The 26,068-nt window shown below is 42.2% G+C and overlaps 1 protein-coding gene across 1 annotated transcript in view; it reads right to left on the bottom strand.

Annotated features, from left to right (window-relative positions):
- GSPT1 (G1 to S phase transition 1) overlaps positions 1 to 25,847 on the bottom strand; it is a 42,631-nt gene extending 16,784 nt beyond the window's left edge. The window contains exons 1-7 of the mRNA XM_019540143.1: positions 25,393 to 25,847; positions 12,381 to 12,428; positions 12,001 to 12,042; positions 11,023 to 11,250; positions 8,850 to 8,883; positions 6,844 to 6,921; positions 2,637 to 2,817 (exon numbers count right to left, since the gene is read on the bottom strand). Of these exons, the coding sequence (XP_019395688.1) occupies positions 2,637 to 2,817; positions 6,844 to 6,921; positions 8,850 to 8,883; positions 11,023 to 11,250; positions 12,001 to 12,042; positions 12,381 to 12,428; positions 25,393 to 25,720 (939 nt within the window). The 5' untranslated portion in view covers positions 25,721 to 25,847. The remainder of the gene's footprint in view (positions 1 to 2,636; positions 2,818 to 6,843; positions 6,922 to 8,849; positions 8,884 to 11,022; positions 11,251 to 12,000; positions 12,043 to 12,380; positions 12,429 to 25,392) is intronic.
- Between the last annotated feature and the right edge of the window lie 221 nt (positions 25,848 to 26,068).

The following is a 26,068-nucleotide window of genomic DNA, read 5'->3' as shown; positions in this document are numbered from 1 at the left end:
TGCACCTAGGCCAAGGGTCAGGGGGGGATCTAGTCAGGGAACTTCTGGAGGGACTGGATGCATTTAAATCAGCTGGTCCGGATGATCTCCACCCCAGAGTGCTGAGGGAATTAGCTGAGGTCATTGCGGGACCCCTGGCACAGCTGTACCAGCACTCATGGTGCTCTGGTGTGGTGCCAGAGGACTGGAAGAGGGCCAATGTGGTTCCCATTTCAAAAAAAGGAGGAAGGAGGACCCGGGAAACTATAAGCCAGTTAGTTTTACCTTGATCCTGGGTAAGCTTTTTGAGAGAATTATCCTAACACGTCTGCAAGGGGCCAGCAAGGGAGATTATGCTTAGGGCAACCAACACGGGTTCATTAGAGGCAGGTCCCATCAGACCAACCTGGTGCCTTCTACAATCAGGTCACCAAATCCTTAGATGCAGGGGTAGCAGTGGACACAGTCTTCCTGGACTTTTGGAAGGCCTTCGACACTGTCTCTCACCCCGTTCTCATTAAGAAACTGGGGGATTGTGGTGTTCACACCCACACAGTCAAATGGGTCGCCAACTGGCTGGAGGGCTGCACCCAGAGAGTGGTGGTGGATGGGTCATTTTCCCCAGGGCTCGGTCCTTGGGCCCAAACTGTTTCAACATTTTCATCAGCGACTTGGATGAGGGGGTAAAAAGCACCCAGTTCAAATTTGCTGATGACACTAAGATGTGGGGGGATGTGGGCACGCTAGAAGGGAGGAATAGGCTGCAACTGGACCTAGACAAGTTACAGGGGTGGGTGGATGAGAACAGGATGAGATTCAACATTGACAAGTACAAGGCGATGCACCTGGTGAGGAAGAACCACCACACCTACAGGCTGGGGAACTCCCTTCTCATCAGTACAGAGGCAGAAAAGGATCTTGGAGTCATCATTGATGCCAAGATGAACATGGGCCGACAGTGTGGGGACGCAGTTAGGAAGGCCAACCGCATCTTGTCATGCATCCACAGATGCATCTCAAGCAGGTCCAGGGAGGTGATCCTCCCCCTTTATGCGGCACTGGTCAGGCCGCAGATGAAGTACTGCATCCAGTTCTGGGCGCCGCACTTCAAGAGGGATGTGGGCAACATGGAGAGGGTCCAGAGGAGGCCACTTGCATGATCAGGGGGCAGCAGGGCAGGCCCTATGAGGAGAGGCTATGGGACCTGAACCTGTTCAGCCTCCACAAGAGAAGGCTCGGGGGGGGGATCTAGTGGCCTGTTATAAACTAGTCAGAGGGGACCAGCAGGCATTGGGGGAATCCCTGTTCCCCCGAGCACTACCAGGAGTGACTAGAAATAACGGTCACAAGCTGGCAGAGGGTAGATTCAGACTAGACATCAGGAGGCGCCACTTCACTGTCAGGGTGGCTAGGATCTGGAACCAACTTCCAAGTGAAGTGGTGCTGGCTCCTACCCTGGGAGTCTTTAAGACAAAGTTAGACAAACACCTTGCTGGGGTCATGACCCCAGTACTCTTTCCTGCCATGGCAGGGGGTTGGACTTGATGATCTGCTCAGGTGTTTCTGACCCTACTAACTATGAAACTATATTCTAGTTAGAATAAAGAACAATGAATGATAATATCATAAATGCTGTAGGCAGGTTAAGGTGGCCTAAACTGAAAACAAAAATCTCAGAAAATGTATCAATTTAAGATATTACAATCTGAGGCCCCTTCTACATGTTACATATATTATGCGATTAATCAGTTGATTGTGCAGTTTATTTAGACCGGCAACACACACAAATTAACTATCACACCATGAAAAGGTCCATCCAGCTATGTTAGAGCTGGAAAATGTGTAGAAACTTTATAGCTGTTTCTATTCAGCTTTCAATTTGCACATGCAGTAGGGTGTCCCCCTGCAGCTGTCAGCTGTTGGGGCTCCCAGCCACACAGGGAAATACTGCTCAGCCAGGGCTGAAAGTTCTGCAGCTGGGGGGGACTCTCTGCCCCAGAAGTGTCCCAGGGCTGCCAGGAGGAAGAGTCCTCCAGCTGCTGGGGTTGGTGGCTGCATCCCATGTGCTGCCAGGGTGGAGAGTCCTGCCACTGACAGAACCCTTGGCCCCAGCAGCCAAGGAGCGCTGTTATTATTCTATTAGTACTGTTAGTATTCAAAACACTAAATTTAACTCTGAAAACATTTTACCATGACAAAAATGAATTTAGCAGAACTGAATTACTGAATACCATATTTTCTCATATATAAAATGCACCTTTCACTTCCAAAAAACAGCTGCTGGAAATTGGGGTACACATTATAAGTGAGAAAATACAGTAAAAACACTTTCTGCTGCCTACAGTTTTTCTGGGCCAAGGCAAAAATAACTGCATACAACCCAGAGGGAGCAGAACTGTGGAGCAGGCTCAGCTCCCTACCTCCTGCTGCTCAATTACTTACTACAAGCAAGGAACATTTTTCTTCCGCCTTTCAAAAAAACAAGGTGTTATCTTACTCTGGGGGGTACACAAGAAAATATGGGAAACTGCAACATTAAGGTTTAAACTTAAAATGTCACAATTGTCCACAAAATAGAACACTCTTATCTAGGCAAATCCAATAGACTTAAATTGCAAAAGACCCACCACAAATAAAGTTCAGTTTGTTTCTCTTACCAACACAGCCAGATCAGCTTGAGAAGCTCCACCAATCATATTGGGAACAAAGCTCTTATGTCCTGGGGCATCTAAAATTGTGAAGTGTTTTTTCTCCGTTTCAAAATAGGCCCGACCAACTTCTACTGTTTTACCTTTGTCTCGTTCTTCCTGGTTTGTGTCTAAGGCCCAAGATAGGTACCTAATACACACAATGTAAATCTACATTAATGTTTACTAACGAAGTTTGTTTCTAAAATTCTCTCAAACACATTTTGTACAAAGAACAGTATGTCATTTTTACCATGTTATGCTGCATCAAAATAGCTACACTTCAGTTAAGACCGAGAACACGTCATATCAACAATTGCTGGTATACCTATATAGCAGGGGTGGGCAATTATTTTGGCTGAAGGGCCACTTAATGAGTTTTGGCAAGTTGTTGAGGGCCGCAAGGGGAGCCTCCGGGGCTGGATGTCCTGCCATCTTGGGGCTGGGAGTCCTGGCCCTACCCCCTGACCTTTGCCACCAGAAGTCCCTCTCCTTGTCCCTGGAAGAACTCCGTTTTGGAGAAGGGGGTTGCCATCTTGGAACAAGATTAAAAAAAAAATAAAAACATACTAAAAAAAAAAATCAAACATCTACTATAACATATTTTAGTTTTATTTAAAAAATATTTTTGTCCCAATGTATGTGCGTTTCCATAGTATATATAGAGGTGATTGCATCATAGTTCAAAATAAAGTCTTACTCTCTTACACATGAGGGTGGGAGGGGGCAGGGCTCAGCTCCATGCAAAGTACAGCAGGGGCAGCTGCAGGCTGTACCAGATAAGATTAATTGATGGGCACCCGCCCATAGGCCAGATGAAAGTCGCCTGGTGGGACAGATTCAGCCCAAGGGTTGCATTTTGCCCGCCCCTGACAGACAGCATAAAACTGGGCAGAGATCCTTTTGAGCTTTATCCGCCTGGGCTAGTTTTGGACTGGAACTCAAGGCTGGGTGAAACCCACATGAATCTAGCTTCACTGCTTCCAGTTCCAAAGCTACAGCATTTAGAAGTAGCTCAGTGTATTTTTGCTCAGCAGTGCCTTCCACCATATAGACATCTACTCTATTATCCATAACTACATTGTAAACTCAAATATTTCATGCTTAGCCCCAGTTTAGAACTAAATGAACATCTGAAGAAACCAAAAGAGGATTAATTTAACTTGATCAAGAAAAATACTTCTATTCTTTTTTCCTCCAACACATGGACACACAGTGCTATTTTTGCTTTGACACAGTCCTCCATAGAGAATAAATACGGTACATTTTTAAAAAGTCAGTAATGAAATAGAAACAACTTAAAACTAGTTAAAATGATCACGGCAATTTTGTTGTCTCCAGTGACCAATCTATCAATTTTAGCCTACTCAAGAGTATGCGCTGCTTCTAAGCAAAATTTAAAATGCATATATTATTTGGTTCCCTTCCATATATATGCCTTTGGGTCACAATACAAAATGAAATAAATGCACCTGTTTCCATTCTTCCATGCCCACCAATTCCTCCATAACCCAAGAATTCTTGACAGAACAAAAGACTGATATCACAGAACTGAAAGGTCAATTCTTCTTCCCAATATCATTAAGCATTACAATTAATTGAAGTAACACAAGCATCATACCCACTGTTGCATATGAGCAAGAAGGGCAGTGAAAACTATGCTTTCATTTTCTGGCTTATAAATAAGATCTTAGGAACTGCTAGATTTCCCCTGTATTCCCTTTTCAAAAAAAAGTTATTTCCTGGGCAACAGATTAGATATTCTTTGCCATCTAAAGAGAATATTTCAAGTTTTCTAAGATGGGATACTACAGAAAAGCATACTTCTGAATCAGTTTTTTAGATAACAGATTGTTGTATAGTACTAGACACAAAGCTTGGCAGAGGGAGGTAAGGCAACCTTTAGCCCAAGCATCAAGCAATTTTACAATTTAATGCTAGATTTTAAACTTTACATTAATTTTTCTGTCCTGCTTCAAATCAACATGGCTTGGCTAAAACATTTAGAGTAAAAATAGCATTTGCAAGTCATTTTACACACCCTTTAGCAACATGTAGGACATTTCTATTCTCTACCAGTGTGATGGAAAAGTTCTAATAAAACTAACTTACAAATGCTTTACCCTTCTTCTAGAAAATAATCCAATGAAAGCTGGGTATCAGGACTTCTGTTCTTCATGTTGCTAGTGAATGACATTAGCTAACACAGAAGTAGATTGCCCAAAAATATAAGAGGGAGTTGGTAGAATATGAACAAAATTTAATTAAAATTTCCTGTACTAAAGCAGAAAACAATCTGGCAAGTCTGCATGAGGGCACTGAAATATACAAATTTTTACGATCTCAAAATATGATCCTCTTGCTATAGAAGCTTACCCACTGTTAAAAGCAGCATTTTCAATATGTTAAACACATATTCTTATAAGACTGTCCATTAGAGAACCTTACAAGCATCAATCAAGCCACGTACATGTGAAATAGGAAAAGAATGGGGAATGGATAAAATGCTTGTTGTGCACCTAGCACCTAGAGACCTCAGCATTATGTTAGGAGATCACTATGTTATGCTTGAATTTTGTCAGGTATTGTACAAACACAACAAAAGGCAATCTCCGCCCTAAGGAATAAATACAAGACAAGAGACAGCAGGTGTAAACAGAAAAGGCAGTGGAAGCATCAAGAAACAATGTGACAACTGGTCAGCAGGAGAAGCATGGCAGCTGGCAAACTACTGTTGGTTTTTATTGTACAAACCCAGTGCAGTTTAGCAAAGGATTTGAATGATACTTAACTATAATGCACAGCTGCCACGCGCAAGACACTAAATAAGAATATACTATTATAAAGAGGACAGAGAAATCTGAGCAGATAGGAAGTAATAACTACGATTTGAATTTTGTCAGGTATTCAAAAGTTAGCACGCAGATGCTTCGAATCTTTAATAGCAAAAGCCTGTCTGGATCTTTGTTTTAGCTCATTTATTATTCAACATAATGTTGTATTGTTAGTGAGTACTGTATCAAGGGGTCAAATACTCCTTACACAAACTCTATCATACCCTCTCTCACACTTCAGAATTTCCTGGACTTGTCAGCAACAGACCAACTGGTTTGATCCTACTCAGCCTGTAAATCCCCACAAAGGGTACCAAGGCAGAAAATCTCTTTCCCCTAACACCTTTAAAGTATTATGCATATAACAATCTTTTGCTCACTAAAACCTCTGCTCTATCAATTCTGACCAAGAAAAGTTTAGCAGACCTTTGAAAAAAGTAACTCCCAAACTTCAGTCCTGTCAACTGTGGAAAAATGTGACAAATGACTACAATGTGGTAACCAGGCTTTGTTGTCAACTATGCCATATTTTGTTAAGAGAATGATTTAGGATATTTTCATTTTCAATTCAAAGAATTCAGAGTAGAAATACCCAAAGCATTCAGGGTCTTTGTGAAAAATCCACAGGCTTACCATAGGATACCAGAATAAAGACAGTCTCTGCTCATGCTTGCCACACTAAAATGAACTCATGGCATGATCCAGACCTGGTGTCACACCATAAACTGCATTTAAATCAGGTCAAAACCTACCTCTCTCTAGGGTTCCAGTACTGCTACCCCTGAAAATGTTCTCAGCTGCTGCTCAAGCCCCCCTATTCCCTCCAAGAAACAGAAGGCATTTTTCAGAGGGAGCTCAGATACCCAGGAGCTATAGTAGGAGAAAGGAGGGAGCAGGCTGGGCTGCTACATTTTGATGGGAAGGGGGGGGGGGGTCATTCCAGCCTGTGACCGAACTAAATTCATGGCTGCTTCTCCTTCCTTTATCAGCTTATGTGAAAAATATTATGGGCTAGATTTTTGCCACCATCTCTTCCTACTCCCAAAAGACTGTCAGCTTGTGAATTCCCTCCCTCATCTCTCTCTCATGTAGAAGGGAAGGGTCTGCCACTAGCTATCTGCTGATCTGCAACACCATAGCTAAGGCAATGTTCTGCAGGACAGATAAGCAGAATCTGCTCCAATGTTGAACACACTGTATAAATGCAAGCGTGCTGAAGAAGTCTAGCCAGAGAAATACTGGGGTAATTAGCATAAAGTGCTATAAAGGAAAAAGAACACAGTCTGCACTGAAGCTCTTGAAAAAAATAAGTTGTTCCAGTCTTACGAAACAAAATTTCATACCATGTTTCTCTGTTTTTCTCTTTAGCTTCTCGCTCATATTTTTCAAGTGTTCTTTTGTCAACCATTCCTGTCAAATACCTAAGGAGGGAGGAAGATATTTTACGTTAACAACATGGCAACTACATTTTCATCTCCTGGTATATGAATAAAATTACTCTGCAGAACTGAGGCATGGTTTAAAAAGGGCAGAGCTGGAATTTCCACCCTCCAAAAAACAACTTGCCATTTTAAGTGTAAGGTGTAGCTATCTATTAAGAAAGTAAAACATAAAACAAGGCATAAATGTACTTCTATGAGCTCATTCCAAAGAGATACTGTTTTAGACAGCTAGTGCAATGAAAGCACCATGCAAAAAATTTGTTTTTGTATTGAATTTGGAAATGCTTCAGTTTATGGACAATTTAAAGAATACACAAAAGCCAATAAGTAGATTGGGTGAGGGGTGGGGAGGGGTCAGAAACCCTAACACATGACTTTACATAAAAAATGCAATGGAATGACTGAAAGATAAAGAAAGGTATTTCTTTAATAGTCATCCCATCTTAGATTGGATAAGTAAAGGAAGTGCCATTACCCACTGATTTCTGCATATTAAAACACCTACATACCTATACTAGGTGCTCTGTGTCTAATGCTACCATGTCCCTTGTGGTGTTTTTCCTTAGAAGCTTCAATTTGATATTTTACTCATAAGGAAATAATAAAGGCAGCAACATATAAAAGAGAGAAAATACAGGCACTCTATTTACTTTCTTTTATAACAAAGAAAAAAAAAAGATTCAACAAAACTAAAAGGCAATAAATGTAAAAATGAAAAAAAAGATACAGCAAAACTAGTTTACGGAACAAACATTTTGGCAGGAATAGAAAAAATAGATACCTGCATACAGATATAATAAAATATTAAAAATTGTGTTTCCTTCTGCAGCATGATCTGTGAAGCCAAAGCAACTACAGAATAGTGGGGGTTAAAAAAGCAGCTTCCCCTATAACAAAGCTATTCCAGATTTGTTTAATACAGAGTTTTTTGCATTGTCGGAGATACCCAGAGCTGACCATTATCTGAAGAAAAGATGACTATATCAGTGATTCTCAGCCAGGGTAACATGGCAGCCTGGAATGCCTACAGATCCTTTCACAGGTAACATGGTGTGCCACAATCTTAGTATTGTTAGAAACTAAAGAGCTGGCATTTCCTGAAGGCCTCAAACCTAACAAGGTTGAGAACCACTGGACTGGATGAAACAGTGTTTTGATCAACTATGATGACCTACGTCCTGGTTTGATCAAAGGATAAGGAAAATCAGGGATCTTTCACTTTGTCACTAGAAGTATCATTTTAAAATTATGACAATACTTTCTTTCAGAAGATTAATATTTATATAGCAATTTCCACCCCCCCACACACACACTTAATATATGCCATTCAACTTATAAAGACTTGAATACCTAAACTAGATTACTTTCATTTCTCTCAGTAAAGAAGAACCCAAACTGTAGATACATTTAACAGGCTTAATTTATATAAAATGGACAGTATATAATCTGATAACTTTAAATGAAGTTATGATTCATAAACTAACTCTGACACCAAGTACACTCAAGTAGTTTTTTAAATCTTACAAAAAGGACAATTTAACAGAGTAGATGAACAGCAGCTGAAAGGTCAGCTTTCAGGAAAAAAAAAAAAAGGAGTGACGTTTTAAAGAACACACTGTTACTTTTTGTTATTAATAATCAGGCTTTTGTACAGTTATGCTTCCATTAAGTAAATGACACTCCTGTGGAGATCAGCGGATTTGATTCTTTAACTCCAGCAGAACTAAGACAATGAGAAACCAAATTAATAAACATTCATCATAAAATACCATTTTGGTATTCATCTTAAAATATTAATCTATACTGACAAAAGCCATCAAAATTACTAATACTTAATGCATTTTAATTCACGGTACAAGACTATACATCTACAGAAATCTCTTACTGTAAAAGGTAAGCTTGCTTACATTATTTGTCCTCCAATGGTTGATTTGCCGGCATCTGGCAAACATAAAAAGAAAATCAGCTAACAAATTCATTCAATTTAAGGTTAAAGAGAAAAGAGAGAGAAAAGAAGACTAAAAAAATTAAACATTGCAAGTGAAAGTGAGATAATCTTATTTCCTGACCATGCAGCACTGTCCTAGCACTTTGTCATCTAGTTTTAAAATATCCCAAGAAATGCAATTTCTATTTCTCTTGAAATCTATTCTACAAACAAGAACGGTCAATGAAATTACATTGTTATGGTTTTCCCTATTAGACTCCAAGAATCAATCCCACCCACACCCTTTCATTTTCACATCCTTCCGTTTACTTGCAAACTGTCTAAAACCAGGGGTCAGCAACATATGGCACACAAATTCACCCTGCAAAGGTCTGATTACCTTCCCTGCTGCTCCGAAGTAAGCCAAATCCTAGTCTAAACAATTCAAGCAAGATCCTAGCCTGGGGTGGGCAATTATTTGGGCCCAAGGGGCACACAAGGAGTTTTGGGAAGCTGTCACTGGCTGAGTTAGCACCCCCCCACCCAAGCAGCTCACCAAACCTTCCTATGTGGGATTTGGAGGGGGAAGAGCTGGTGCAACAGCTTCAGCAAGGTCAGCCTCTGGCCTGCCCTTCTATCCAAGGAGGAGCTCAAGCAGATGCCCTGATCCCCAGTGGGGAAGCTGCTGCCTGCATCCACAGCTGACGCTGGTGCCCACCCAACACTGCTTCTGGCAAAAGCCCGGCCTGTCAGCAGGCACACTTGCCAGTTCTAGGGCCCTTCTGGCTGCAGCTGCCTGGAGCCCACACCAGGACTGCCCTGCATCTCCTCCCCACTACTGCTGCTACTACTTGTGGGCCCAGGGTGGCCTGGAGGTGATGCCGGGTGGCAGCAGTGGGGAGAAGCCACAGGGCAGCCCCGGGGTGGGTTCTGGGCAGCCAGAGGCAGACGGGCCCCAGAAGTGGCATGCATGCCCCTGCAGGGTCTTGCCTTTGCCTGGTGCCCAGTGCTGGCTGCTGCCGCCCATCGTGGGCAGAGTTGTCTGCCTCTCTCTCCTCTCCCCCCAACATTCCTCTCCCTCTCCCTTGCCTTCCCAACTGTTCCACACCACCAGCATAACCCTGCAGCTTACACCAGATCCCAGCCCATACAGCAGAAGCAGTGCTAGGCAAGAACTGGCATCAGCTGTGGATGCAGTCAGCTGCTTCCCTTTGTGGATCGGGGTGTCCTCCTGGGTCCGCAAGCAATGCTGCTGTATCAGCAGGTCAGCTGCAGCCCCAGTGTGTGGAATGGGAGCTGGTTTAAACTCTGGACAGGGTCAGGACATACCTGCCCACCCAACACAATGCGACAGCTGGAACCACCAGCTCCCTATAGGCCAGATCAATGAGTTGGCAGGCTGGATCGGGGCCATATTTTGCCTACCCCTGCCCTAGCCCATAGCATTTAGCAACTTAAATCCTGAGTTTACCTCTCCATTTATTTTTATTTTTTGATTCTGCAAGTTGTCAATATTCTCTTGGTTGCAAAACAGCAGTATTTAAGTTGCAATCTTACCAGGGACAGAAAGGGACCATTGTTTTCCAGCAAAACATTTTTAAATCCTTCGCAGGAGATGTTTGGGTACTCCTTACCTAAACCACCAACCAGATTCTCATCAGACAAGCCACAAGCATGGATATTATTCTGAAAAAATGCAGGCCCTCTCCTACCCTTTTCTGACCTATTACTGCTTTAGAAAGACTAACACAGCAGCATTATTAAAACACGGTACTATGACCTTGTCAAGGCAGGATGCATACTTTCATCTTCTAAGGAGGAAGTATGATTAACCTTTGGTACACCCAGTTCCCACGGATATAAAGAGCAATTTCTGGACCCCTGCTACTTATTCATAACACTTGCTATGCAGTGTCAGGAGGAAAGCCCTGTTCATTCTAAAGTGATTTCCTAACACCGAACAGCAGACAGGATTTTTGTAAAAGTAAGAAAACACTTATATTTTCAGTGAAACAAGTAACCTACAGAAGTAGAAAGAAAACTATAATTGGCTTGACTAAAGGGGCTGCATTACATAAAACCTCAAAGTATAGTGAAACATACATTACAAGTATTCTGCATCCCTTGCCCTGAAACTGGTATTTACAACTTACCTACATGTCCAATGAATACTACATTTACATGTTCTTTTTTAGGAGCACCTGGTGGTGCTACCACTGATTTAGGTGTTGGCATTTCTTCCTCTTCCTCCATCATTTCCTGGGCACCCTCCTCAGTAGCTCCTGCATCCCCTGATGGGCCACTTCCAAGTTCTACTTCACTTGTTTCTTCTTTGTGGTCCCATGATTCTTCAGGGGACATTTCTGTCTCTCCATTTTCCACTAGAGGTTAAAAAAGAGGGACTATTCAAATAGATTAAGACATTAAATCAAAAAGAGCTAGAAACTATTTTTGATTCTATGAATAACTAGTTTGGTGTCTTTTTAATTTTTAGCCTAGCTTGTGCCCTGCTACATTAAACAGGCAGTTTGTTTGGTTCTGAAGTGGATAGTATGGGGAGCTTTCAAACCAGTTTGTCTGCTGACATCAGAAAACTGACTCACACAGATTAGGAGAATTCTATTTTAACAAAGCAGCACTTTTACAGCAAAAAGTAAACCTAACCATAGGCTCAGAACAGCATGAGAGTCAATTACAGTCACACATCTGCACCAAAACTGCTCTGAAAAACATCATCATTTTAGAAAGACAAGAACAATTTAAATTTAAGGTTCACAGAAAATTAGGAGAAATACAGCATTATTATATTCCACCTTGTCAATTCCAAACCAGAAGATAGTAATAAATCCATTCTGCGATTTGAAATAAGATTTTTAAATAGAAGTGCAGGGTATTCCTATTCAAAGTTCAAATAATCCCAATACATCTGCCATCACAAAAATTATTGCAGTGGTATTTTAAATGTCCTAGTAACTCTTTTCCAATCTAGGCACAAAGCAGACAATTTCTGTACCAACAAAAATTGCAAAGGCTCAATTAAGGCAGCTTTAGTTTAGCTTACTTGTGAATTAACACAAGTGATATTAGAAGCCCTTTATAGACCTGTTATAGTAAAGCAATTTTCATCTTACCAACAGGTTCTGATACATCCATATTAACAGCAGCATTTGAACCTAAACCAAAAACATGAAGCAGTAAGTATATTAGTTTAACACAACACCAATAATAATTTAACGTAAGTTTGAAATGAACATTGTAATGAGATGGAAAGTCCAGCAGTTAGGGTATTAGCCTAGGCAAATGGGGATAATAGCAAAGGGTTTAAGGATAAAAATATTTAAGGTTTTATTTGAATACTTCAGTATAGTACCAGGGGCCAAACAAGTACCTTAACAGATTGTTTTGGGTTTTTTTGTTTTTAATATCTTGTGCTGCAATTGCCTTGTGTGCGATTAAGAAAATTTGATTTTTTTAAATAAATTGCAAAAAAAACAAAACAAAACTCAATTACCTTCACAAGATGCTGTTTGTTCCTCCTGAGAAGACTCTGAAGATGCACCTTAAATAAAAGATTCCCTTTTAAAGGAAAGTCATTGGATTTAACCTATTACAAGATACTTGCAAAATGGCAGCTTTATCAATGTTATCAAAAGAATGCTATATTAAAAAAAATCCCCCCTTGTGCAAATGGCATTAACTACATGCTTGAATCTCTAAAGAACTCTGCTTATTGCTTTAAGAACTAGATTAGCTACTTCTTGGGTATTTTCCCCTCCTCTGGAAAGATTTACTATGAAAAAGTTTACTGAAAGATGTTTCTATAGATGCAGTTCACCTGCTCAGCCTTTTTTGGTATTTTTTTGTGCATATTTGGGCTGGTAACATCTGTAGTTGAATGTCTCTATCTGTAATGAAGTAATATTTCATTTGTGATGTCAACATTGTATGAAAGAATTATAATAAATCTCTCATATAGGCATTTTTAGAATTGAAGAAATTTAAAATTTTGCTGAAGGATCAAGCAGGAAATTGAAATGGGCTAAAGAAGGTTAAAAGACCTTCTATGATTACCGACATAGCAAAAAAATAAAAACCAAGTGACTGGTAAATTCATTTTTTTAAACCTAAAAATCTGAAACTACTAGCAAGGCCTTTCTTTTTTAACTGACAGTCTAAACATTTGTAGTTGGGCCAAATAAAGCATAAACGATTTTATTGCAGGTGTGTTCAACCCCTGGCCCACAGAGCTCACCACAGGTTTGAAAGTTTGGTGTCAGTGGTAACACTAATTGCTGCTCCCCTACTGCCAAGTTTCCAGAACTGTACAGAGCCTGGTGGGCTGGAAAGTGTGGACATGCATGCTAAATCAGGTGCAAAAGGCTGGGATGGCATAGGACTAAATTTTGGCATGCAGGGCCAGGTTCAGGCAGCACAGTGCTGGACACCATGAGGAATCTAGCCCATGAATCAGCCCTGTGCTCTTTATCTGGACCATGAGGCCAAAAGGTTGAGCAACACTGATGTACTGCATCCTCATCTTGATATGGTTAATATAGTCTCCCTCATTTTTCCTAGCACTACAACTATTTTAGTTGTATGCCCTTTGAGTACCCACTATACAGTCTCTAGCACAGCTCTAAGAAGCAAAATATTCTAGGAGACTTCACAAAGCCATTAGATGCCAGTAGGACAATTTCACCAATCTTCACAGCACTTTTATAATGGATCTGCAAACACAGTACCACCAGACTCACATTAAGTAGTAACTAATTATTTAACCTACCAGAAGCACCCTGTTCCAACCAGTCACTATACCTTGACCTTTTGGGACATTTTACATATAGGCACAACAGTATTCCACAAATAAACCTAGACTAGAACATTAACCTGTTTAATCTCAGGCTTCAAGTTTCTTTGAAATGACCAAAGTAACCCTTATGCAAGTTAAAGCAGTACTGTCATCCATACTGTACCTTTCCTTTGCCCTAACCACATAATCATGCCACACCTTTTACTTGGTTGTGTTACCAACTCACTTCCAATCCTACTGCATACAAATTCAACTCCTGCATTATTTGAGCAACTTGAAATATATGTAAAGTGAATTTGAAAAATAAAATAGATCTTCCCAAAATAAAAAACAAAGCAAGAGAGAGACTAGACTCTCAATCACTTTGCTTTAGATCTGTATTGTGTGATCATTACAGGCTGTCATAAACTAGTCTGACAGTGCCAGAGAACAAGGACTGCAAGCAGGGGTGAATGTGGGTCATAGTCAGTGGGTACACTGCACTAAGAGAATGAACAAAAGTAACAGAGCATTAGCATGTCCAGGGCAACAATCTGAGACCAATTAATATATAACACAGAAGACGCAGCTCACTTCAAAGAATCGAGAACCATAATAACTGAATTCTTGCAGTAATCGTACTGCTGGTCATAGCAGGTCTCATCAGATCAGAGTACTTTAAGATTCTTTACAAAAGTGATTACTACTCCCATTTTACAGATGGGAAGCAGACAGGCAGTCACCTTACTCATCCAATGTAGGACAGGAATTGAGTGACACAGCTAGAACCAGAACCTAGGTTTGACATTAAAACCCTATTCTAGAATAAAGCATGTCCCAAAATTCAGTTGGCCACAGTGCACTTAGTGAAAGCTGTAAAACCATTTCCATTACAAGCTCATTTTTATGAGCAAAAGAGTTTAAGGAATTCATTTTTAGGGCTGAAATTGTCCAGTTGTAGGCAGACACCATATGGAAAAACTATTTAGTGTATGCTATACTTCTGCATGTCTTGATATAGAAACACTATGGTAAGTACATAGAGTTGCCTAAACTGACTGTGTTTGTAACATATTCTGAAGTTCTCTGTGGTGGTTTCTAACAACAAAGTTTGGAGACAGCAGTAAAAAAGTAACAACTCTTCCTTCCCCAACCCAAGGAGACAGACAGACAGAGAGAAGTAGGAACTAGCACACTGAGAAAGAGGGATTATGACTGACCATCATAGTAGCCGTACTGCTCAGCTCAAGGCAAATTATACACAAAGCTGCCATATAACAATGGCAACAGCAAAAAAGCTAAGTACCATTTTGGGCTGCATTCAGAGAAACGTCACAGAACCAGGTGACAGAGATTTGGATATAAATGCAGCTAAACATTCAGTTCTCAATATCACAATACCAACAGAAAGACATCCCACTGGTGGGAATGTCTTTCAATAAAGGACTAAAAGTTCTAAATATATCTAGATGTAACAAGCGAGGAGAGGACCTCTGCAAACACAGTGACCACATTGTTAGAATAAGACTCTTTTAGCTTTATTATATCTTTTCTTTTCCAACTCAGTTTCTTTGATATCAAAGGAAAAATAGTTTGCACCTTTCAGGTGTTTGTAAATTTGATGCTATTTTCTCAAAGGTTTTAGAGATGAGAATTCTACCCACCTCAGCAGATTCTGGGTGACAGGATTGCTCTCCCTAACACGGAAAACCAAAATATGATTGAGGGAACATGAAAAATTTACTACCTACTCCATGTGGAAAAAGAAAATACGTTCCAGAAAATGACAACTTCCTTGATATGTTCCAAACAATTCTGAGGCCTGAGGCTAGTTGTAGCTTAATGGGAGACTATGGCAAAAAACAAACAATCCTGAAAGCCTATGCTGACCCCTTTTGAAAGATTTTCAGGGCAGGTCAACTGACTGAAGTAACTAAAGTCCAGCATTCAGTAGCTGAAAGATAATCACAGTATAGCACTTTGAAGGTAAAAAGATACAATGGAAAACATCCTGTTGCTTTATTGTATATGCTATGTTTTGTGCTTCCATACATTTCCATAAGCAGTAACCAACATCAAGTGACGCTGAAAGAAAATGACCATAAAAAGCAGGTCATGGTCCTCTCTCTGAAATACCATTTTATTTTATTTTTAATGGTTGAAAAGGCATACAAGATGATAAAGATAGAAGCAGTAGTATTTTAGATTGCTTATTTCCATTGATAAAAAACAGCATAAATGGCTTTGAAAATATGTTTACACTGAAGTGAAATTAGTTGTGTGTGTATAGGAAAATGCTATAGTTTGGGAAACAAAAATGAAGATGAGAAAGTGGCTATAAAATCCAGTGCAAATATTAAAATTATTAGTCAAGAGTCAGAAGCAGTTGGATACAAGATGCTGAAGAAATAGACATATTTGAAAATTGTTGAGTCTCTCTTAGCTACAGTACTTTAACTACATAAAATCAGTTGTGTTGATGATTATATTTTATTGGGGTACACAGATTTTGGGGGACAAGCACGATAGCTGATTTTTAAGGAGGCATATTGGCTGATACCGATCCAATTTCTGATACAGCTGGAAAGCCTGTTGTGTGGAAAGGGGAGGAGGAAAGGAAGGTGCGTGGGGGTGCAGATCAATGCCCCCAGTAGTGAGGGAGTAGGGCTGGAGTAGGCGCTGTCCATCTGGGGTGGGACCAAACCATGGCTTGTCTGGGGGGCACAGGGTGGGAGTGGAGGGGGGGGTGTGCCTCCAGATCTGCCTGTGTGGGGTGGGGCACAGCAGGTTGCAACTGCAGGCTGGGGGTCGCGCTGTGTTTGGGGCAGCAGTGCTGGAAGGAGGGCTATGGGGGGGCTGCAGCCACCCCAAATTTTGCTATAGTCCCCTCCCAGCGTTGCTGACTCCCACCCTGAGCACAGCATAACAGCCCCAGCCTGCAGCTGCAGTTCACACAGCCCACCCTACGCAGATCTGGGGCACATGTGGCAAGAGCAGTGGTGGGAACCACAGGCCGAGCTGTGCACAGCAATGGGAGCTGCTCCCCTCCCCCCACCTCCCACAAGCCACGGCTCCATCCCGTGCCTTCTCTGGCTGGATGGCACCTACCCCAGTCCAAGCCCCACTCCATTCCTCCCTGTGGGAGATGTCGATCTGCACCCCCATGCCCCTTCACTCCCCTTTCATGCAGCTCTCCACATCGCCAGGATGTGCTCCTCGCTGCCTGTGTGCTGTGCTGTGCACGCACACAAGCACTTATCGGCCAAAATATCTTCCACATCGTTTCCACTATAGTCAATTTTCTTTATAGTGACGCTGATCTGATATCAGACTGATATATTGGTACACTTCTAACATTTTATGCTTCACCTTTTCTGAAGTACTCTGCTAAAGTACTGCTCACAGAGATTCTAATTTTCCCTTTCATTCTACCTGTCTTGCATGGGTGGAAACTTGGACTTTTGCTGACTAGGGACAGAACAGCCTTAGCCCAAAGCTTCTCTTCAAGTAAACCGGGAGTCTGAAAAGGTCAAGAACCACAGGCATAGTGTATAGAGCAAAGCTGACATGTTCCTGGTCAGCTTCTTTCAAGCACCAGAAACTCCTTCCCGGAATTACTGAGATGCTGAAGAATGAAAAAAATGCAAGATGCTCACACTAAATATACAGTGAACAACCTAAGGACTCCACCACTATTCTATGTTTGAGATTTAAATATCTGATTTTATTACCATATTTACAAAATAGCCATATGGCCTTAGCAGTTCTTATGCAGTTATGTAACAGATGTTTACCCTTCCTTTAGAGAGGAAATAGAGAAAGAAAATTAAACTGGAAAGGTTATTAGAAGTCTGACTTATACTTTTTAGAGCAGAAATAACAAGATTCTTAGTTAATGCACAACAAAACAGCATGATCTAGTTAAAGACAGTATTGCATATGATCAACATTTACATTTTTGTAGAAAAGAGAAAGTGTTTACCGAAATGGTTTCAGAAATTCACCTCAGATATACACAGTGATTAAAATGATCTACTGAAACTTTCTCCTGCCCCCACTCACACCCTCCACCCTGTCTTCATTAAGGAAACAAGGTGGTTGTAACTAACGTATGGTAAAATCTTAGTGAAGACAAGGCAATTTTAGCCTACTAACAGGAGAAGGTAGAATTTTCTTCAACCTAGCAATCCACAGGAAAACTACAAAATTGCTTGATCTTTACTAAGATTTTAATCACATTTGCTAATATGCAATAAGAAAATACTTTGTCCATAGTAAAGATGCTTGTGGTAAAGTTTCTTACAGTACTTCTGATTTGAAATCCACATGCTGCCACACAACAATGCATTACCGAAGCCTACATAATTTCCAGAAAAACCACTCATCTAAAAGCCCAGGAATCTTTCAGAATATGAGATTTAACTGAGCCATGAATTCAAGGAATCAGGCTCAACATTTGGACAATTAAGGCTTCCAATGGAGACAGCTCATACCCTTAGTGAATTCAGAGAAAAACTAAACATCCCTATTACTTAACCAAGAATCTTGCAAGGTAAGTGCCCCTAACAACTGATACACATTGTTTCTAACACCCAAGGTATTACAGCCATCATAATAAACATTTTTTTTTGGAATTCCTGCATTACCTGTATGGATCATCTAGCTTTATACATCTGATTGGGATATCTAGAACAGGGAAAAGATTAACTTCAAATTCTATTCCAAACATTATGACTTGAGAAACAGCATTTTCACATTAACTTAAGGGCCTGTTCAAAACTTCTTGTCAGAACATACATATGGCAGAAAGCTATTAGGAAAATCAAAAAACCCCCAACTCTTTCTTAATCTTAAGTTTATATAAAGCAATGCCCAGATGCACTCAGTTCTACTGTACCCCTCCCCCCGCAATATAGTCAGTGCTGCTTTTGTTATTTGGGCATTTTACATACCAACATTAAAAAGGAAAACATTTTAAAAGTAAAGAAATGTATCTGTAAAACCAGAAAGTGGTCATGGAACTTGGGAACTACTTTTGACATAATTTTGTTATTAGATGTCAAGCTGACACCTCCTGTTAAGTACTCAAATGCTGGATTAAAGTCAGCCAACATGGAACCAGACTTGCAGTCTAGAGAACGCTAAGTTATCACCCAAATAAAGATTTCATTTTATGCTAGTTTAACAAGAATCCATACTATTTATTGACATTTCAAGAATCATATGGTATTGATCTACTATCATGTGATCAAGAATTATCTGAAAGATGCGGAGAATTACATACAGAAAGAACATTACAAGTAACATTGTCAATTCTCCCCAATGCAGTGCTATAAGCAGATAGCTAAATGTAAACATTAAGAAACTATATACATAGAAATTTAAGCCATTGTATAAATCCTAATTTTGAACAGTTTCTGAAGAGGAACTGCTTGTCTACTGCAAACTCAGGATCTAGTTAGGTAGCAGGACTAGATTTTTATTTGCAAAAGATGAAAAGTTAAGTTAAACAAAGACCAGTAATGATTATACATAACATTTTAGAAAGAAGAGTAGGACCTATAATGTCCATACAGGTTATAGAAAAATACATAAATCAGACTAGATTATTTTTGTTAACGTGATGTTATAAGTAAGTTACTACATTCATTCTGAAAAGGTAAGCTTTGATAAAAAGATTATAAATTTGAAAACCTATTTTTCAGTACCAGTTTAAGGCTGGGATATAAAGAACCTACAACTAAAGTAGAGGAGGATAATCAACATTAAAAAAAAAATTACAGGTCAGAGAAAAGACAGAGGATGCATCAGTTTGTTTGATTCAAGGAAGAATGTATTGACAGTGTTTAGAGGTTAAAAGCATCCAGCTGCTTCTAGAGAATCACCTCAAAACTAATGCAGGCCAGTCAAGATGCAGAGAGTATGAAACGATCTCTAAAGTCTTTGCTTTTACCTGACAATGCTTGCTACTCTTTTAAGCAAAACCTATTGTTGTTGCTAAATAGTTTCTGCAATTTGCAGGTAGCAATCAAGACGTTAAAGGAACTGTTAATATTAATCCCACTAAAAGTAACGCAATACCTAGACTGATCTCTCCTCCACTCCACCTCAATATTTTGTCCTTCCTTTATAACACACACAAAATTGTTTACCAAAGCCACTGCAATCTTCAAAAGCTATTTAAAACCATACCACAAAATAGAGTAAAACTCACAAGTAAACTTCAGGACCATACTAACAGGATTTTCTGTAAAACCTAGTCACCATTCAAATACTATAAAAATAAGCTCAAGACAACAGTCCCAATACACTCTTGTTCAACAGTTTCATCATAATCTGATTTTTACTTCCATACCAATTTTATAAGTTTTAACCTTCATGAACATATTCTAGATAATGATTTACTTTTACCTGCTTCTAACTCCTTTACACATAAACAGTTTAAATCTTCAACAGAAACAGGAAAATGAGGGAGCCCAGAATAAAATTGCTGCATGCGTTTAGAGAAGAACAATAAGGCATAACAAGAAGTTAAATTATGTGTTACAGAATGGCGAGACAAAGCAGCAATTTGCAAGGGTCAGAAATATCCGAATCCAAGATAACTTTGAATTTTAAATGACCCTCCCCCTAATAATTAGATTCTACACATGCAAAATTTGTAAATTTGTTACAATTTTTCCATGTACAGAATCTAATTATTGGAAGGTTATCTTCAGCTCATCCGCTTCACCACTGTAGCAGGACAAGTAGCAGTAGGGGGGCAGGTGGCAGGGGTGTCAAGTGGCCTGTCCACTGCCCCTTGCCCCCTTCAAGGTTCCTGTCCTGGGCCTAACTTCCTCATGGGGCACTATACTGTCTGGGTACCTGGTCCCCCACCAATCCGCCTTGCTCCTCTGCCTCCAACCTGTCCCTTCTGCTTAACCTCCAGCTCTATCTCCAGCCGCATGCCAAACCAGGACATGGAGCATAGGACTGCTTTGGCCCCAGCTTGGCCACAGCAGTAGTGGCAGCATTGGTTTGGAGCTGCTGCCACCACCACTGTGTGGCCTGGCCAGAGCTGGAGTGATCATATCCTCCATGCCCTGACCTGAAACAAGGCAGGACCATAAGTAGCAGCAGAGGCATCAGCAGTGGGAGATGGTAATGGCTGTAGCTCCAAGCCTGGGTGAGGGCCAGTCAGAGCTGCAGCAGCCACCTCCTTCCCTTCCACCCCACCTTGTATTCAAATCCAAGATTCATTCCTCACCCCCTACTAAGTGAAGGGAACATCTTGTCTTGGATTTAAGTAAATATGGTGCTTTCATCTCAATAAATTGAGATGACTTTAGAAAGTCGTCAAAAATCTGTTTCTACAAGAGTGCAACTTGTCCATGACACCCATATACTTAGTATGTTTACTGGAAGGTTGTACAGGACAATGGTTACAGTTAGAGGGGGAAATTCAGAAAAGTCAGAATTAAAATTCTTGTGCAAGCTCACGAAATGCAACTTTGGCTCAAGTAAATTTACCATTTTTTCTTTGGTACTTTGATCAAGATATTAAATGACCTTCAAAAAACAAACAAACAAAAAAAAAACAAAAACCCACACAACTCAAACCCTAAGCCTCAAGCAAAACTATGTGTTACATTAAAAAAAAATCTTTCTTGTATCTTATAATAAAGACATACTCTTAGAATGGGGTGTTAATGTGAAACATCATTTCATTTCTAACCAAAAGGTGAATTTGGTACTTACTAAAGACTAACATGTTGTCAAGCTAGCTGAATGCATAATATTTTGGGACACACATTAAGCCAAACAAGAATTCCAGTTGCATAAAAGGCTAGAAGAGTGGGGTAAGGGGGAATTACATGCATATAGGTCTTGTCCTTAATACATGACTAGGGCAAAGGGACCACCTATCTAGATATCAATTTTAGATGAGAGTTTCTTAGATATGAAAAAATAAAAAAAAAGTTCCCCTACGTATTTTTTATGAAAGTTCACTAAAAAGCCATAAGGGCCATTGAAACCATTAATCTAGTCCAGTGGTTGCCAACCAGGGGTATGCATACCCCTAGGGTTACTTAAGAAGCTCATAGGGGGTACGCAGAACAAAAGAGAAAAAATTAGAGGTGTACCGGTACATCGGCCCCATATCAGACTGGAAATAAGCAAAACTGAGTGCGTCAGCAATCTGCTTTTTTTGGCTGATGTGGCCAATAATATGGCTGATAAATGCTGCATGCGTGTGCAGCCACAGCACAGTGCACAGGCAGCCAACAGCACACCCCAGCAGTGTGAGAAGTAGCTGGGTCCGGCTGGTAAGTCTATTGGGGGGGGGGGCAGATCCACTTTCCGGTGGTGGAGGAGGGAGTGGGGCTGGGGCTGCCCAGCCAGGGTCAGAGACTGAGCTACGTGGTGGGGAAGCACTCACTGCTGTGCACATCCCTGGGCATGGGGGACTTGTGACCCCGGATCTATGTGTGGAGCAAGGGCGGGCTGTCACTTTGGGCTGGGGCCAGGCTCTTCAGTGCAGGTGTTAGGCTAGGTTGTGCTCAGAGCAGCTGCTCTAGGAGGGGGGTCGGGGGGGGGGCTATGGCAAATTCTGGAGTGTCTGCAGCCCACCCCACCCCCATAGCTCTCCTCCCACAGCCCAGGCCAGCCCCCTGCCGGTAAGAGCCTGGTGCAGCCCTGGCCCAAGCCCTCAGCAGCTCCAGCCCCATGCACGGATCTGGGGGCACATGCCTTCCATGCCCTCCCAGGGTGTGTGCAGCAGCAGCAGCAACAGCAGCTGGCCCCCCTCCCAGATGACCTGCTTGTGGCTCCGTTCCACCCCAACCCCACTCCCTCCCTCACCGTGTGGAGTCTCGATCTGCGCCCCCCACCGGTTCCCTATAAAGGGGTACATGAGCTGACACTTTGAGACAGAAGGAGCACACTTGTTAAAAAAGGTTGAAAACTCCTGACCTAGTCTACTCAATAAATGTTAAAACCATAATAAGGAAATTTACGATTTACAAAAGGAAACAATGCTACTAGTTACATCCAGCAAGCACAATCAGTCCTGGATATCTTGGTCTACTTGTTCACCTTATCCTGATCTGTAACTCTTTTTGTTAAAGTATGAATTTTCTCCTAAAGAGACTGAATACTGAAGGGTTTTATGGCAGAAAGTGTTACTAGAAACTAAATTTAGGTGACTTAACTCATTTTACTTGACATCTAAACTTTTACATATTTCTCTAATGACTTGGCATAGTAACTAATATTATTCCGACAGACTATAAGACTGATAATAAACACGAACCAAACTCTTCCACAAGCCGACAGGCTGACTGCTGCAGAACACTTAAGTGTCTGGGAGAGGGAAGGCAAACTTTCTGTGGCTCAAAATAACCTATTCAGCACCACTGACTAATCGCAAGATGAGTGGTGCACTGACATATTTGCAGGGCAAGCTCCACCTCTCCTGGCCAGAGAATATACAGATATTCATTAGTTGGAGCGTGTGGCACAGCAGGCTAAGACCAAATATTGTCTTATTGTGACCAGGTACATCAAACCTCAGAGGGCCATGGCAACTTCTAGTAATGAAGAAAGAAACTAATTTTTGGAGTTGCAAACCCTCTAATGGAAAATGGTTACTACAAGACACACTAAAATGATTTTCATATACAACAGCTTAGTACAAGGAGTACCCATATATAATATCTAGTAATGTAACCATCTAAACTTTTGAAACCTTGAAAGGCAGGGACTCTGAATCAGGGTGCTAATAGACAGTATACTCAGCAGGTAGGAAGAAGATTGGTGAGAATAGCCACTCTGCTGCATACCAAGAAGACTGACTGGACTTCAGTAGTCAGACTGTTTATATATATCAGTGATTCTCAAAGAGGGAATTAATACTCAATTATTAGCACTGTTGGGTGTGCAAACCTGATTCACAAGATAAACCCAGAGAGATTTCAAGTAGGACTCTATAGTAGTGCTAAAACATGCTGATCAGATCTGAATTCTTTGCAACAGAAGAACTGCTCTATTATTTCTCTACAGTAAAAAACAAAAACAAAAAACCCCCAAACAAGTGAAAACTAAGAGCCGGCATTTTCTGACAGATGCCTTGAATCTAAAGATGTTGACAACCATTCCCCTACACATTACAGGGCAGCTGCCACAGGAACTACAGCAGTGAAGACCCCTTATGGAGACAGGATACACTGGAGTTTTGCTGTTGCTGGTTACACAAGCTCCCCTAACCACAGAACCCTTCTGGTGGCACCATTTCATTCACATTAGGCTATGATATCTTGGCATAGCTTTGTCAGCTAAGAGTACCAGCAGAGCTTAATGGAGGTTACAAAGTTCTATTTGGAAAAATGGAATCCATGATCCAAAGCCTCAGGAGGGAGAGAAATGAAATTTGCAGAATAGAAACTGTGGAGGGAAAACAAGTGAGCAAAAACTGCCAAACCTACCAAGGAATCAAACTCAAAAGACAAAGGTGGGGAGAGCTATTGCATACAGAATAATTCAAATAGAGGCAACGAAATTTTTAAAAACCCCATGAAGATTCCTTGTTTAACGTACAGAGTAAGCCCTAATAATTTCCTTCAGATGACAGCTGGGAATCACAGAAAAAGATGTAAAATGTTGGGGGGGGGGCAGGTGTTGGTCTCTCTTTTATATCTTGCTTTAATGTTCACAGGCTATTTTAAGAAAAATCCAGAAGCCTTGTCAAACATTTACTCAAAGTAAGAAACTGCCACAAGACATGCCAATGATCAACCTCCCCACACAGCACCTTGGCTAAAGTGTATTATAAGCTCAGAAAGCATTTGATTTTAGAGTAAATCGAGCTTTGTGAACCTACAACCTAACAACATAATGTAAGAAAGTGACATTTTAGTGTTGCGATTTATTATACCCTTAGAAACAAAAATAATCAAACATGAAATGACTCCTATCAGCTTCAATTGTGAAATGGAAGTCAAATATAAAGCAGAATACAATACTAATTTAGGTATTAAAAAGTATGCCACAATTAGTAGGCCATGGGCAGCCAGCGTGTGTGATGAGCAGCCGTGTAAGAAACAGGCTATGCTGTGCAACCCTGACCCATGAAACACAGGGCCGTCTCATAGCTGCTAGTATGACTACAGGAAGATTTCAGAGACAGATAGCAGGGTTTTAAGCATCACACTCAAGTTTCAAATTCCTTAGTCCAGAGTGACACAAGGGGCCTGCCAGGAAGTTCGGCCACATTTGGAAGGATCTTTGATTTGGAGCTGGAATTAATAACCAGACAGTGCTTCAGTGCGCACACACCTATATGGCATAACGACGGGGCACTGAGCAACCCTTGAGAAGGGAAGGCAAGGGGTGACTTTCCTCGAGTGCTGCCAGCCCCCAGCACCATGGGAAACCATATCAGGCTAGAAGGAAAATCATGAAGAGCCAGAGGGGACCATCGAAACCTCCCAGAGGAGGCTAGAGATGCGAGCAGCCGCCGCCCCGTGCTGCCCAGGCCCCCCTCGCTGGCGTGACTCCCCCTGAGGAGAAGGCGGAAGGTGCGGACACTCCCGGCACGAGGCGCAGCGGCCCTGCCCTCTCCAGCCCCCGGGCGCTGCCCCACGCCGCCGCGCCCCACTCCCGTTCCCGCCTCCCCTCCCACGCAGCACGGCCGCCCCGCGCCCCCCCAAAATGGCCCCATCCCGGAGGGCGCAGGGAGCGGCCCGGCGGTTACCGTGGGGTGGCAGGCCGGGCGGAGGTGGCGGTAGGCCGGGCGGGGGCGAGGGCGGCGGCAGGCCGGGCGCCGGCCCCCCGCGCAGGAAGGACGGCACGAACTCGGCGGCGTGGACGTTGGGCACGAAGGGCTTGGCGTTGACGTTCAGCTGCCGGCTGAAGGCCGCGCCGAGGAGCAGCTCCTGCTGCTGGGCCTCGGCCTCGGCCTCAGTCTCGGCGGGCGGCAGGGCGGACCCAGGGCCGGCGCTGCCCGGCTCGATGTCCGCCTGATCCCAGCAGTCGGGAGCCGAGTCGCTGCTACTGCCGCTGCCGCTGCCGTTGGCCTCCATCTTGTAGCTGCCCCACAAGCCTCCGCGGCTCCAAAGCGGCTCCCAGCGTCCGGGCGCGAGGGGGAAGCCGGCGGCGGCACCGACTCAGCACTCGCTCCGCCGATTCCGCGTGTGCCCCGACGCCCTGAACAGTATGGCCTCCCGCAGCTCCCGTACTCCCTTGCTGCGCGCTCGCCTGCCGCCATCTTGGTAGTTGTTTCTCCCTCGTTGCCCGGCCGAGCCCATGGGCCGCCGGCGGCGGGCGGACTACGCTACCCGGCGGGCCGTGCGCGCGCGGCTTCGCTCTGCCCCCTCGGCGGGACGGGAGATGTAGTTCTCGCGAGCCTCCGCGTGCGGAAGAACTGCCAC

The sequence above is a fragment of the Crocodylus porosus genome, unplaced genomic scaffold (assembly GCF_001723895.1).
Source record: "Crocodylus porosus isolate Cpor-Errol unplaced genomic scaffold, CroPor_comp1, whole genome shotgun sequence".
Taxonomy (NCBI): domain Eukaryota; kingdom Metazoa; phylum Chordata; order Crocodylia; family Crocodylidae; genus Crocodylus; species Crocodylus porosus.
This window is presented reverse-complemented; position numbering and strand designations above follow the sequence as displayed.